At 35.3% G+C, this 15641-nt stretch overlaps 1 protein-coding gene across 5 annotated transcripts in view; it reads right to left on the bottom strand.

The window, feature by feature from the left end:
* Positions 1–15641, bottom strand: part of LOC120539518 — a 580969-nt gene that overhangs the window by 37724 nt on the left and 527604 nt on the right. For 2 of the 5 annotated variants that reach the window (XM_039769652.1, XM_039769653.1), the window contains exon 2: positions 64–99. The exons of 1 other annotated variant lie outside the window; for it this stretch is intronic. In XM_039769652.1, the coding sequence (XP_039625586.1) occupies positions 64–99 (36 nt within the window). Of the gene's footprint in view, positions 1–63; positions 100–216; positions 318–15641 lie in introns of those variants that run through there. 2 more of the 5 variants (XM_039769651.1, XM_039769654.1) reach the window with 2 other exon arrangements.

Genomic DNA, 15641 nt, shown 5'->3' with positions numbered 1-15641 from the left:
AACTTATGGATAGAAGCAATCCATAACAACAATTTAGGAAACAAACAAAATAAAGTAACATACCTTTAACGTTTGACATCATGCATAGCAGATTCATGGCTTAAAATATAACAAGAAATGTATGTTATAAAATATAAATATTATAGAATATTCAATTAACGAATAAAAGTAATTATTTGAATTTATTAATATTACTGTACTTAGAATCTTATTTACCATATAAAAAAAGAATGATGAATATATACATAATAAGATGGAGAGAAGCACTCCTGTCAGTCGCAGCTCACCCTTATCTTACTCTAACATTTCAAACTGGCTTCAGTCTGCAGAGTTTGAGGTTAAGAGCAGGAAGTCCATGAATGTAAAGTGTGCTGATTAGAAGTGAATATTATGAGATGGCCATTTCACAGAAGTGAAATTCGACCTTTCTGATGTAAAAACAAGAACTTAAACAGATGATTCAAACCTGTCTATTTTCTTCCTATATTATTAATGTCAATATTGATCTATTGTTGAATTAGGTAATTTTGAAGTATTGCTCTATATTCTTCCACGATACCACACATTTTAATCATTCCATAAATTATGATTGCATTAGTATAATTAAATGTGCACTTGCATTTTTACACACACACGTGTGTGTGTGTGTGTGTGTGTGTGTGTGTGTGTGTGTGTGTGTGAGAGAGAGAGAAAATTCACAGAGTATAACATTTTTATTCAACCCTGTTATCCTGAAATGGATAATTTATTATGCAATAATATAACACATTTCTGGGCAGCAAGATGGTGCAGCAGCAAGTATACGTTATATATGTTGATTACTATGCATGACTGTGTTAATGAGCAAGTCCGTGAGTGACTGCGTCTTGTGATATATTATATTTGTGTCTTTTCTGGGTTTGGTCCTGCTGGTGGTCCTAGCCCCAATCAATCTCCACTGGATAAGTAGCTGAAGAAAATGGATGGATAATGAAATGATGTTGTACAGATAAATTATTAAGTTTTCTTTAAAGAAAGTAAGTATTACAAATTTAAAAATATGAATGCACTCAATTACTCTTTAGAAATTAATATAATATTATATATATAAATAATTAACAAAAGAACTGGCCTTATTCATGACATCGGCCAAAAAGCGATGAACAAACAGAACTGGAGAAGATTGAAAGCCTTGATCTTGACTTGCAACAGAACAACAATTGCAATGATAAGAATGATAACTTTATTTATAAAACTTCACAAGCAGTATTTAAATAAATGTGTATGTTTAAAATCAGTCGTCATTACATGTCTTCTGTTATTTATGATATTTTGGTCCAAAGTCTGAGGCATTAAATGGAACATCTCAAGGCTGATTGTATCTTCCCACTGCACAGTTTCACTGCTTGACCAGGAGTGCAAGTCACTTAAACTACCACTGTGCTAAATGCATCAAACACATAAAATAAAATTTTAGCAATTATTCCTTTGTCCTTGTAATCTCTATATATATAAAATCCAATGTCTGTCTATCTGTATGTGTGTCTGCCCACTTTTCACGAGCGAACTACTTAACAAATTTAGATCAGGTTTTTTTTCTATAATTTGCTTGAGCATTCCGGTTGATTTTGCGACTTCTCTCATCGCGCTAAGTATCATAGTTCACTGGCGGTACAGATTTATTTATGAGAATCTGAGAGAGATGCAGCAGGAAGAGGGGAGAGGAGTGGGGCCCTCCTCAGTCACGCGCCAGCCTCGGGTTGTATCTTACATCCGCTTAGCTAGCGAACGAGAGAACTACTTAATGGATTTAGATTGTGCTTTTTTCTAGAATTTATTTGAACTTTGCGGTTGATTTTGGGACTTCTCTCATTGCGCTAAGAATCATAGTTTGCTTGCAGGAGCAATATATTCGCACTTATCAGAGACAGAGACTGCGGGCCGAGGGAAGGAGGAAGCGTGATGTCAGAGGTAGGGAGCTGGGTGGGATACTCCTTGCTGTAGTGTTTCAGTTCTACACGGGCGAAGACGCGGGGGACGGCTAGTTTAAAAATAAAGATAAATTTGCCCTAAGAACTGAACAGCAAATCAGTACTGCTTATTAAGAGAAATTGTGAAGGGCAACTTTCCCTTAGCGGCACTGGTATGAGTCTGTACAGATACCACACACGTTTTCCTTACTTTGAGAAAAACGTATTATAAAAGTTTATTATTTAACATTTAACTTATTTTTAAAGTTCTGCAACTGACATTTGTCCAAATGGGATGGTGCAAATTTTTTATTGGAGCTGTAATATTAATTAGAGTATAGCACCTGAGGGGCTAAGTGCATGCCATTTGAATGTGATATAATATTTAGGACTTCACAGCAGAACTTGACAAAAGAAATGGTATAATTAATCAGGAATAGTCAGAAAAATTCTCACTCAGTTTCCTAAACAGATTTAGTAAGTCTGACGTATTATGCTAGGCAAAATTGTTTGTTTGAAAACAACAAATATGCTATCAATTCCTATTTTTTCAGTATTTTAACATTTCATCCACTTTTAATGTATTTTAAAATAAATACTAACATGATTATTAACAGCATCTCTAACAAGTGTTTATCAGTCTGTGCTGTGTATGGAGCAGCTTTGTCTTTATAAGAGGCACTAGTCCTGTCAATGATGTGGTTTTACAATTAAGTGCTTATGTTAAACTACTAACGGAAAAGTTTTCGTATGAGCCCAGTGTCACAAGTTAAAAATCCCCTTTTTTGATTAGTTTCATATTCTTTTGTGAGAAACACAAGCTTCTTAGTTTAGAGATGAAGCTATGGTCACTATCACATATTTAAAATTCTAGCAAACATGAAATTCACTACAGGCTGCCCTTGATCCATTACATGTAATAGTTAAAATATGTTGCAAGTGAAAGTGAATTAAATATGGTACTTCCTTTATGCAACTCTTTTGAACAATTTTAATGAGAACAGGCCATTTAGTCCAGTAATGCTCATTAATCATCCATCCATTCATTTTCCTAACCCACTTATCCAAGGCAGGGTTGCAGGGAAGCTGGAGCCTATCCTGGCAAGCACAAGGGAAGAACAAGTCCTGGACAGGGCACCAGTCTACTGAAGGGTGAACACACAGACACACACTCACACACCACTACCAAGTATGAGGGACCAGCTTAGCATTGCCAATTCTTCTAATCTGCATATCTTTGGACTATTGGAGGAAACCAAAGCATCTGAAGGAAACTGTTGCATTCATGTAGGAGGACATGCAAACTCCACACCACGAGTATCCAGGATGTGAACTCCAGTTTCCTTGCAGCGAGGCAGCACTGCTACCACTGCTCATTAATATTATTCCCCTAATTTTGTCAAAATAGCACAAAATTTGAGTTTTGAAATTCCCACAAGTCCTACCATTTACTATACTACTTGATGTTGGACAAAGTAACATCTTTTTTCTTGGGATGACATGAGATTTTATTAAAGCTTCACAACCAAATGAAAAATTCTTTCAAATTATCATTTTTTTCTTTGTAACTCAAGACTCTTGGTATGAAACCTTTAATAATAAAGTATCAATTTCTGCTAAATGAGAACTTGACAGAGACATGAGACATTTTGGTCTTGTACTGTTTATGACCTTGTTAAAAGAGCCTAATCGCTATAATTCAACTTTACGAGCCTTGTAAACACCTATACACCAATTATTAACCCAAAGGTCTGGCCTTGGTACAACCAAGTGGTAAGTGTCCATTTCTTCCTTATGCCAACGTCAGTGCTTAGCATGTTTTGTCCCCGGAGGGACTTACTTATAGTTTTTGCACAGCCATGAATAAAGAATGGTACCAAAACATCATCCGAGAGCAACTTTTCCCAACCAGTCAAGTGTCACCAACAGTTTGGTGACAAAAAAATAGCCTTTTCCATCATGATGGAATAAAATATCAAAATTTTTAGTCCATGGCCAGGAAACTCCCCAGACTTTAATCCCATTGAGAATTTGTGGTCAATCCTCAAGAGGCGGGTGGACAAACAAAAAGCCACAAATTCTGATAAACTACAAGTACTGATTATGCAAGAGTGGGCTGCCATAAGTCAGGATTTGGCCCAGACAGCTTGCCAGGGTGAATTGCAGACGTCTTGAAAAAGAAGGGCCAACACTGCAAATATTGACTCTTTGCATAAACTTAATGTAATTGTCAATAAAAGCCATTAAAACTTATGAAATGCTTGTAATTATACTTCAGTATACCATAGAAAAATCTGATAAAAAGATCTAAAAACAATGAAGCAGCATTTTTGTCATTCTCAAATCTTTTTGGCCATAGGTATGCTGCAACAAAATACAGAAAGCAGACCCATTCTGTTTGGAGCAGAGAGCCATCAGCTCTCTACTGTGACAGAAGTTAACACATTCTCTTTGCAGAGGGTCATTTTGACACTCCTTTGAATATCTTTTGGAATAACTAACAGTGAAATCTACATTGCAAGCATAACCTGTTTGTCAGTGATTGTGCCCAGTCTGAGCAGACTGAGAAACCACATTACTCTTGAAAGGGAACATTTAAAATATTCTTCTGGAAAGGGACACAGTTTTCATTATGAAGTTTCAGAAAGTGTAACACCAAGACAGAGTTGAGGAGAATAATTCCAAACCATATATATGAAGAACCAGATGTCTAAGGCAACAAGTCATTACACTTTAACTGAACCCAGTGTAACAACATAGCATTGGACATTATCCTTAAAGGCGTGGTATCATAAAACTAATTAGAAAGCTTTCTTTAAATTTATGTAGAAGCACATACACATTTTTGTTATGGTTGGAGGTATCATGATATAATTAAACCATACAGTATAATTAAACCTACCAATATGGGTGCCTTACTATGAAAATGAGAAGGTTAATTTAGTTCAAATTTAAAAACAATAGAAGAAAATAGCAATACCACTTGAATGCTGAATTTGTTTTCTTTACTGTTCATGGCCAAGACACTTCACACAGTAATCACTTGGACAAATTGCTTATCAGTACTCGTGTCATTAATAAGCCTAAAGGTTTTTACAAGCTTTTAAAGGTACACTACTGTCATTAACCAGAGTTCCCACATTTAGGTTGATGGCAGAGGCTATAAACACAGTTCTTGGTCTCATATACTGTACACCAGGGTTAGGATTTAATATACATCATTAGCCATGTGTAAGTGCAACCTTGAAATGACAAACACACTTCAAAATGAGTAACAATATTATATGGCAGCCTGCAGTGATTCTGCTAAAACAAAGAAAATGCTGTACATCTTAAATGGCTCTTAACCTAGTAGATTGTAAAAGAACACATGTAAAAACAGAAGTGGGCAAAGACAATGCTATAAGTTGTGGTGGGGGTGCTGCATATAGACAATGGGTAAACACTAAGGTGCCCAATAAAAAGAGATGAGGCAATCAAAATGTTCAAGAAAAGTGAGCAAAATATTTTATTAGACACAAGATGCATTCTCTAATTTTTGTAAAACAATCAAAAACTGACTTTTACTAAATATAGTTTATGGAGAGAAAGAAACCTTTTCTTTAAAAATAATAAAAGCGCTATATAAATATAAACAACATTATTATTATTATTATAAAAGATCTCACATAGCATTGAGCCTGACTGCAAAAAGTAGATTCATACCAGAAGTTGTTACTGTAATATATGCTATCGGTGATACAAAAGGACAATACATTGAATAGATTTATTTGAGACTTAGTTGAATATGAAATTTGACTTTAAGTAAGAAAGCTTTTGAGAGTCATTGGAAACCATTTTTTTCTGTATGTTATTTTACTGTATGTTTCCTAAAACACAACTGTTAAAATATTGAGTTTTTTACAGTTGGAGACCTCATAAGTTACTTATGATCACACAATAGGCCAAAGACAGAGACTGAATTAGTAACCTTAAAATATACCATTTAAGCCACTAGGTCAAATTGCCTACTAAGCCTGAAGTCGTATATGAATGTTCTATGTTTAGCAACCATTATTATTAGAGAACTGAGAATGTTTACATATTTTAAATGTAATATTACTCTTCATTCACATAATATTATTAGAATTTAAGATATTTATTACAGTTTAACAAGTTTAGATACTGATGTTTACAGTACTAGGGTGTAGTACCATGTTAGCCATTATGAACGTAGTGAGAAGTCAAGCAAAATGAAACCTTTTATTGGCTAACTAAAAAGATTACAATATGCAAGCTTTCGAGGCAACTCAGGCCCCTTCTTCAGGCAAGATGACGTATACTGATGTTTAAAAATTTGAATATGTAATGATGAAAAATGAATGAAAAGGTTCTCAACCAAATATGCATTTTTATGTAAGGAAAAAATAACACATAATTGAATAATCCTAAATGTGTAAGGTATGTTCAATTGTTGTTTCAATCTACAAAGACTATGCTAAATGATAAACATTTGCAACTAACACAAAACATAGACTATAATACAGATTCACATATCATATTTTAACATTATGTATGAAATTAAATGTTCTATTACATGTCTTTTGTCCTTTTTTTTTATTAGAGACCTTCATAAGCAATCTTGAAATCTTTAAAAGTAGTCTGTCTTCTGTACCCTGCTGATGTTTTTTAGTTTTTCCTCGATTTACAATTGCTTTATATTTTTGGTGTTCATCAAATTTAAGGTAATCACGAATATTGCATTTTCTGTGTCTCTGATTCTTAGTGAGTGAGCCTTTAAGATGTGCAGTTTATCCCCAAAAACAACTTTGTCTCCCATTCGTGAGCTGCCTTTTCTGTTTCACTGCAGGGCAGAGTTGCCATCAGGAACACAGGAAGATTTGGTGGGCTGGTGATGTTTCTAGACCGGTTTAACTGATCTGTGCACCCTTTCGATTTTCTCAAAAATAAACGCCAAAACATTTAGTAAAACGATAAAAATACGGCTTCTCTCAAAGTGGGATAACCCTGCTTCACGTGCAGGCATCTGAGAGTAAAGGTGGTGACCCCTCTCCAAACAGTACAACCCCACATGCTTGAAACTGAAACTGCCCATTCACCCATTAATTTTCTTAATAAGCTCAATGCATTTAACTGTTTTTCAATGGATACCAAAGGTAAAAGAAAAAGAAAAATGAAAGGAGGTACTGAGAAAGCAAGGGTTAAGCGAAAAAAAAAAAGAAATGGTACTGACTGGAGGAGAATGAAGTGTAAAGTACGAAAATACAAGCTTAATTTAGAAAAGGTGAGAAAACGTCAAAGTCGTTTGCTAACTTTATAACACTGCATTGGTTCTCGAGTTCAGCAGCACTAAGTGACAGCAATGTAATTGACCTTTCACTTGCCTAAAATTACTGAGTTTTTAGCACTTTTAACATGATGTGTCTAGATGATTTTAATGTGCAGTGGTTCAACAAAAGCAACAACAACATTTATTTATATAGCACATTTTCATACAAATAATGATGAAAAAAGAGAAAAATTAAAATTAAGAATTAAAATCAGAGAACACTAATTAATATAGAATAAAAATAAGGTCCAATGGCCAGGGAGGACTGAAAAAACAAAAACAAACTCCAGACGGCTGGGGAAAAAATAAAATCTACAGGGGTTCCAGACCATGAGACCACCCAGCCCCCTCTAAGCATTCTACCTAACATAAATGATCCATCCTCATTGTATTCAGGGTTCTCATTGAAGGACTTGATGATGACAGTCACATGGACTTCTGGCCTTTAATCCATCAATGTAGGAACATCATGGTGCTTTGATTAGGTGGTGGTGGCGCAGGTCACCACCACAGAAAACTGGAAAAAGAACAGAGAGAGTAGGGGTTAGTATGGATTTTGGAGCCACCATGAATAGTAATGATAATTAATTGAATATGCAGAGCATCAGGATTAAATTAAAATGAAGTTATGAGAAAGCCATGTTAAAGTAATGTGTTTAACATGACAGCACTGTTAACATCAGGCCACTAAATAATGTAGCAGCTAACAGTGACGCTGTAATTTGTGACGCTGTAACCTAGCTTTTGTAGTTTTAGAATTTAGGCTACATGTAGGCTTTTAAGAAAGGGAAAATATATAGTGAAAGTATGATGCAACCAAAATACTACCTGCTTTGAATGCCCAAGAAGAACACAACTCTGTTCATGTGTGGAAGAAATCAACATATTAATTAAAGAAAGAAACTGTTAGAACAAATTTGATAAAACCTCTTTGTGTCAGAAACCAGGCAGAAGGAAACTTGTTCATTGCGTCTTTAATTATGGAGCATTAGGAATTTGGGAGCAGACATCACAGTAGTCTGTTACAGTATGGTCAACAAATAAGGGCAGAAGTCCATTTTATAAAAAAAGACCTGACTCCTTCAAGTTAACCTCGGTCCAAAACTCTACACAGGCCTGTGGCCTGCACCAGAAGAGAGGGGAAATGTGGAAAACCCTTGACCCAAATAATAAAACAAATGATTCTTAATTGTATTTATCTACTAAAGAAGAAGTTAAAAAAATGCAAAAATGGTGCTAAGAAACAATATTGAAAATGAACTTAATAATTATAAAACAAGGAAAAAGGTAAAAAAAAAACCACCAAAAATGAAATGGTCAAAAGATCAACAAACTTAGAATAAACAGCTGATCATAAGGGAGACAACTACCAGGAGCAGAGTAAATACTAATGCCACAGACTCATCTGGGGCTTTGAAGGCATATAAATTGGCCCACAACACATATAGCAGCTCCAACATCAGGAGGTCCTGCCACCTTAGGCTGCACAAAAAAAACAGCAAGAATTACAACAAAGTACAGTATACAAAAGGAAAAGTACAAAGCAATGAATAAGCAAGCAATACTAACAAAATCCAATTAAACAAACCAGAACACAAACATATTCTATATGTTAAAATATGTATTATATAAATTAAATTTCACAATTACTCATACAAAACAACAGAACATAAAAATAACTATAGCTAGGTTGAAAACCCTCTCCAAAATGATGTGAAAATTTCAATATATAATATTTTAAATATTTATATCATTATTAAAAAAAATACTTATATAGCTTCAAACATATTAGCACTCAATGTATTTGAATGTTTTCCTTTTCAACATTTCAAAATTCTGCTTTTATTAAATTGTTTATTATTGTGGAAAGATTCTTATAAACCTTCACATCAGCAACACATGGAAAAAATGCCTACTTGATTCTTATAGTGATCAGAATGGAAGAACAAAACAGAGCTTTTGCTGTTTTTGTTTTTGTCTTGTGTACTTTTTTCTGCACATAGTGGTCATTTTCTGAAGTTGGTTACTATATGCTTTGTGTGGCTAGACATGTGGGCCACATGATGTGGTGTGTAACATTATAGTGGTCATATTATTTAAAGTCAAGCATGTCTGGAGGTGTCTGGTTTTTGTTTATATGAATGAATGTAAACCACACAAACATATTGTTTAGCAATAATTTCATAGTAATGTTTGCTTAATGAATAAAAGTTTACATTACCCAACAAAATTAATTACTGATCTCTAGACTCTGACTGTGTTTTGACCACTGTTTACTTCTAAGTACCGACATAGGTTACTCTTAATTCTTTGTCACTCTGATTTTCATTGCCATCTTGGTCCATGTATGAAGCAACCAACAACAATATCCTGGCAAAGGATTCAAAAATATTACTGTCTGGTCTAAAAACAGTATGCTGTACATCATCCCTGCTTAAGATATAATTATTATTATTTGTTATAATTTTAATTATTTATTTTATTACTTCTTTTCATTTGTGATTTAGCAAATGCTTTCTCTTTCAAAGTATATTGCAGGAAATTTTACTTGTGTACTGTAATTGTTTAATATGTTTCAGCACAGCAAATTATTTATTTGAACATATTCACTGATAATGCTATCTTTTTTAAAAAAACAATCATTTTACAGATGTAATTTTAAATGACTTCTTATCAAGGTACTGTACCTATCTTTTTAAATATAAAGAAGGTTTCAATGTAAATTTCCAGTGTACAGAAACCTTATTATAACTGTAGACAGAAACTAGTTTTCAGTTATTATGTATATATTAATATTACACAAATTGTTCACATTACTATAGATTTGAGAATTATTCTGCTTTTATTTACATTACCAGCATTAAATGTATTTATTTACTGAAATAGGTTTGTTTAACAAGTGCCAAATCTTTATGTACTGATGCAGTTATTAAACTGTGTTCTGTATTTTATTTTTTGAATATTGATTTGTGAAATATAAAATTAACTGTTTAAGTTTAAACAATTCCATTGACTAATAAATTGAATATTTTACTGACAGATATTCACTTTAAGGACAGGACGTTTTACTGAATAATTTACATTGCTTGACAACAGAGCAACTATTAGATATTTTTGTTTGTCTTCCTTTTTGTATTGTATTGTTTTTGTAATTTAATTTATTTTTGTTTTTTAAGTAAAATGTTTTGTTGTCACGGTATGCTTTAATACACTGAATTCTGGGTTTGAAACCTGTGCTTAGTGGAAGTTGGTCTGTTTTTCGCTCCTTGTTTAACTGATTTCCTATTTTTATTCGACATACAGCATATTAGCTTTGTAGCAGTGCTACATGATTAGTATCATTGCAAATGTATTTTGTGCTGAATCCCGCCTTTCGTCATGTTGTCCTATTTACATGGTGTGTATGTATGTAAATATGCACCCCTGGAAACAAAAGGGGAAGAATAACACTGTGGATCCGTGATCCCAAATGGCAATTGGTCCTGTTAATCTCATCACCTGCATCTGGTCATTCGCTATTTAAATGGAAGGACAGAAAGAAAAAAAAAAACATCCTGTTCTACTAGACCGTCAATTCACTACAGAGACAGAAGAAAGCAGCAATCTAAATCATTCACACCTTTGTCTACCTGCCACTTTCAACCCCCGACAACAACATCTTTGCACCGCAAAACCCCGGGGTTTTAGATTGCGCCACGTACCAAAGATAAGCACGGTGAGACTGTTTCTTGTTGTTTGGGGAGAGGAGCAAGCCATCATTTTCATCCTTGTCATTTCTGTAGGACACTTTTTCCAGCTGAACCATTTTCACAAACATTATTCATTTTCCATTAAATATTCTGGACTTTTATGTGCGTTTCATGGTTTCTGTTTGTCTTATTGAGTTTGTGTTCAGTGTGGGGTCAAGGGAGGGTTTGTATTGTATATTAACTTTGTGCTAAACTATTTCTTTTCATTATTACTTTACGCTGGACAATTTTGGGGTTGAATGTTATGTCAGAGTTGGTTGGGGTATGATATATATATATTGTTTGTTCTTTTTTTATCAATATATACTTACTTTATTATTTTACGTATGGTTTGTTTTTTTGGCTTATTTTTTGATCATCGATTGGGGGAAGTTTATTTGGAAGAAGTACGGCTTGTCAGATCTAATGTCCTCAACTTACCAGGCCACAGGTCTTGGAGAGTGAGTTGGCCGTTACAGCTTGACTTGCAATTATAAATGTGTGCTGTGTATGTGTGAATGTGCCCTTGTCCAGCATTGTTTTCTTGAGTTGCTCCTGACTCTGCCTGAAACTCTGAATTGGTTTGAAATTGTTGCTAGTAATAAAGTTGATCCATACAGTATCCATCCATCCATCCATTATCCAACCCGGTATATTCTAACTACAAGGTCACGGAGGTCTGCTGCAGCCAATCCCAGCCAACACAGGGCACACACACACCAAGCACACACTAGGGACAATTTTAGGATCACCAATGCACCTAACCTGCATGTCTTTGGACTGTAGGAGGAAGAAACGAAGAAACCCACGCAGACACAGGGGGAACATGCAAACTCCACTCAAACTTACTGCGAGGCAGCCCACTGTGCCACCGTGCCGCCCTCCATATAGTATGATATTAAAATTGTTTATGTGTTTGGTATGGTTTCATTTCTTAAAAGCAATGCTGTTATAAAAACCTGTGATTCTTTGGATTCCAAAACTAGACCATTATACAGAAGGTACATTTTGGAAAATGTAACATAATTTTTTGCCAAAAGTGAAAATAACAGAGAGCTGTTTTTATTGTTACACTTGAACAGTATATCAAGCAGAATAGTTTCATATATCAGGTGAGTTTACATTTATAACAATTCTTGTTGAGCACAGAGATAAAAATGCTGCTTGTTCGTTAAAGTGTCAACTTTCTGTTTAGTACAGTGATTTGACAAATGTACTGTTGGTATCAATATCTTAAAATAACATTCAACCACCCATCCATTTTCTAAGTTTACATTTACTATAATAAAGTCGTGGTGATTAGGAAACTATCCTGTTGAAGAGAGACACCCAATTCCTTGCAGGGCACAGTCAAACTTAATATCTCCTACTCACACTAGGCCAATTTACATTTATGTACGAGTGAGGAAGCTTAGAAATGGAGAAAAAATATGTAGATGTGGAGAGAATGTATTAAATTTGCATATACACCAATCAGGTTGAGAATTAGACTGAGGTCCCAGAGCTGTGAGCAACAGTGCTAACCACCCACCATGCTTCCCATTGCAAAAATAATAATTATTCTTTATATTTATATATAGAGAGCTTTTCTCACCATTCAAAGCACTTTACACAGTGAGTGGGGAGCCACTTCATCCACCGCTAATGTGTAGCACCCACCTGAATGATGTGACAGCAGCCATTTTGCACCAGTAAGCTCACCACACTTTAGCTATTAGGTGGTGAAGAGATGAGAGTGACCATCAATTAGAAACGGGGGGTGATTAAGGGGGCATGGTGAGCAAATTATCCAGGACATACTCTTTACCAGGGATGCTCAGGGATCTTTTATGACCACAGAAAGTCAGGACCTTGATTTCATGTCTCATCTGAAGGATGGCACCATTCTTATAGCATAGTGTTCCTGTCACTGTATAGCGGGGCTACATAGTAGTAATAGTGTTATCGATGTATGTGCTGAGTGCGTTTTGTTTCCATCGTCCCTTTTGCTGTTTATCAAGTGTGCGTCAGTGAATGGTGTCCCAGAGGGAACGGATGATGGAGGGAGACCGCAGCCTCAAGATGGAAAACACCTATTTACAATCAATCAATTACATCCAGCTCATTACTATATAAACAATCAGGAGGGAACAGACTGAGGAGGGAAGGAGAAAGATGGAGATTATATTTCACTACAAAGAACCACCAGCACCTGCTATTTTTCCACATCGTGCTTTTGGATCCTGTTTGTTTTTTTCATTCTGCCGGACTTACATCAATTCAATCATAGCCAGAGACCCTGGGGTTGGACTACATTATGCACCACACGCCGAGGATTCACGGTGAGGTTGCTCCATTTTCAAATTCAAACGCATCACTTATCTGTTGGCCAGTCATCTGTATTCAGGACAGTTGTACAGCATACTCGGACTCAAGTTCACTATCATTGGCATTTTCCATATCCATTCATCATTATTTGTGTTTTGTGTTTGTTATATGTTACTGGGAAAAGGGAGGGTTTTGATATTGTATATATAGTGTTGTCACATTGTTAGTTTGGGATATACATATCTACATATATATTTTTCATGGGGAATGTGCAGTAGTGTTTTGTTGTGTTCATTTAATATATTTATTCACTTATTTTTACATATCTGCTTTTGTGTCCTTATGTTTAAACTGCCGATTGTGGGAAAAATTTTATTTGTTAGAGGTACAGCTTGATTTATATGATTCATCTCAGTAATTTATCCAGCCCACAGGTCTTGGAAGTGTAGCTGCCGGCTGGGTAAGGGGTCGGCCATTATAACTGTACTGGCCCCCGATGGCCTTGCCAACACCGCTTCCAGCAGAAAAACCAAGCTTTTCTTGGTTGGTCTCCCATCCAAGTACTAGCCCGACCCAATCATGCAATAAGAAACAAAAATTAATATCAACAAGGAAGAAGAAAAAAAGGCATACGTACCTTTGACAGCTGAGGTCATGTACACTGGAGTCTTCTCTTAATGAGTAACATTAAAATTCTAGAATATTTATCTAAAGAAAAACTGCTCATTTTCTACATACTATCAAATAACATAGAAAAAGCACTCTTGCTATTCTTGCTTTCAATTCAGTGGAAAGTCAAGCAAAATGACACATTTTGCTTTCAATTCAAAATAGTAATTCAAAGCTAATTTCAGACTTCACAGGTTGAAAGTGAAACGGAGGAAGTCAAGATAAAAAAGCGTAATAAGGGGTGAATATTGAGAGTTAATGATTTGACAGAAGTTTGTTCTAACTTTTCTGGTAAAAACAGCCTAACAGATAAAATGATTAGAATGACATGTCTGAATTCTTTCACCCAATTGAAGCTGATCAAGGATTTGACATTTACTTGTCCAATTTCCATTTTATCATACTGTAATCTTTCTGCTGTTAAAGCTATCTGTATTTTTCAACAATAGTCCATCCACCCACCCAGCCATGTAATGAAGCTGCTTAACTTTAATCAGGGTTAGGAAGAGGCACCCGTTCAGTGTATGGCACACAAAAAACATTGCAAATAATTATATTTTAAAAAACAGCATCTTGGGTTTAAATGCCACTCTCTGTGCGGAATTTGCGAACTCTGCCAGGCTCGGTTTGTGTTTTCCTATCGCATCGTAAAGACGTGCATGTTTAGCAGTACAAAAAAGTCCACTCCTGTTCATTATAAACACCTAACAATCAGTGTTTTTCTCGTGTGCTACATTTCTACATACTACAGTCACTACATACATACCACCATATTCAAAGGAAAAGTGTTTCGTTTTAATTGGAAATTCTAAACTTGCGTGACATTAATTTTGGTGTACCCCATGATGAACTTTCACCAAGTCCAGAGTTGGATCATAACTTGCACACAATGTAACCCAAAAGATGGAACAATCATTGAGCTTAATGTATAGGTTATTGTCTAAATCTGCCATTCCTGCCATTATGAGTTGGGTGTCCTTCTTTGAACTGGAAGCTTTTCAGGAAAGAGCTGTCTCCATTTTAGAAAAAGTACACTTTTGAAAAATATACCTTTACATACATGAAGCAGTTAGAGTTATATTGTAAAAAACAAGATTTAAAAAATGTATGGAATTCAAACAACTGAAAGACCGTGAAGAGTAGGGCACTCAGTAAATCTTCAGAAATGTTAACACATATACACATCTGTTTACTTTCATAGATTATTGGTTTAAAATTTCTTTGTATTAATATATTCCTTATATGAATAAACAAATCTAATTTCTTAGCACCTAGTTGTGTATTGTCATACATGCATGTGAGAGGGTCACCATCCCAGCTTGTCAAAGGTAAGCACTACCACCCAAGTACATCAGAGGGCACAACTGCTAACCACCTTGTCTCCACCGCCCCAATGAAGGCAACTAACCCCACCCCTTCCAGTACAGGAGTTATTAAAAGAGGGCGGTCCTGGAAGGCGGCGGCTCACTTGGAAGATGACCCATCTACAGGAAGGAATTCCAGTGTTAAGTCTGATTAAGAAATGTTGCAACAGCCAACAGCTTTATTGATTTGTTCTATTTTTGCACCATCTTCTAATAGCAAATGGGGTGGCCCAGTTGGCACTCCAACATTTGATCTGAGGTTCTTCGGTTACTAGCAGTCAATGACAGTATATAT

This window comes from Polypterus senegalus, chromosome 11 (assembly GCF_016835505.1).
Source record: "Polypterus senegalus isolate Bchr_013 chromosome 11, ASM1683550v1, whole genome shotgun sequence".
NCBI lineage: Eukaryota > Metazoa > Chordata > Cladistia > Polypteriformes > Polypteridae > Polypterus > Polypterus senegalus.
This window is presented reverse-complemented; position numbering and strand designations above follow the sequence as displayed.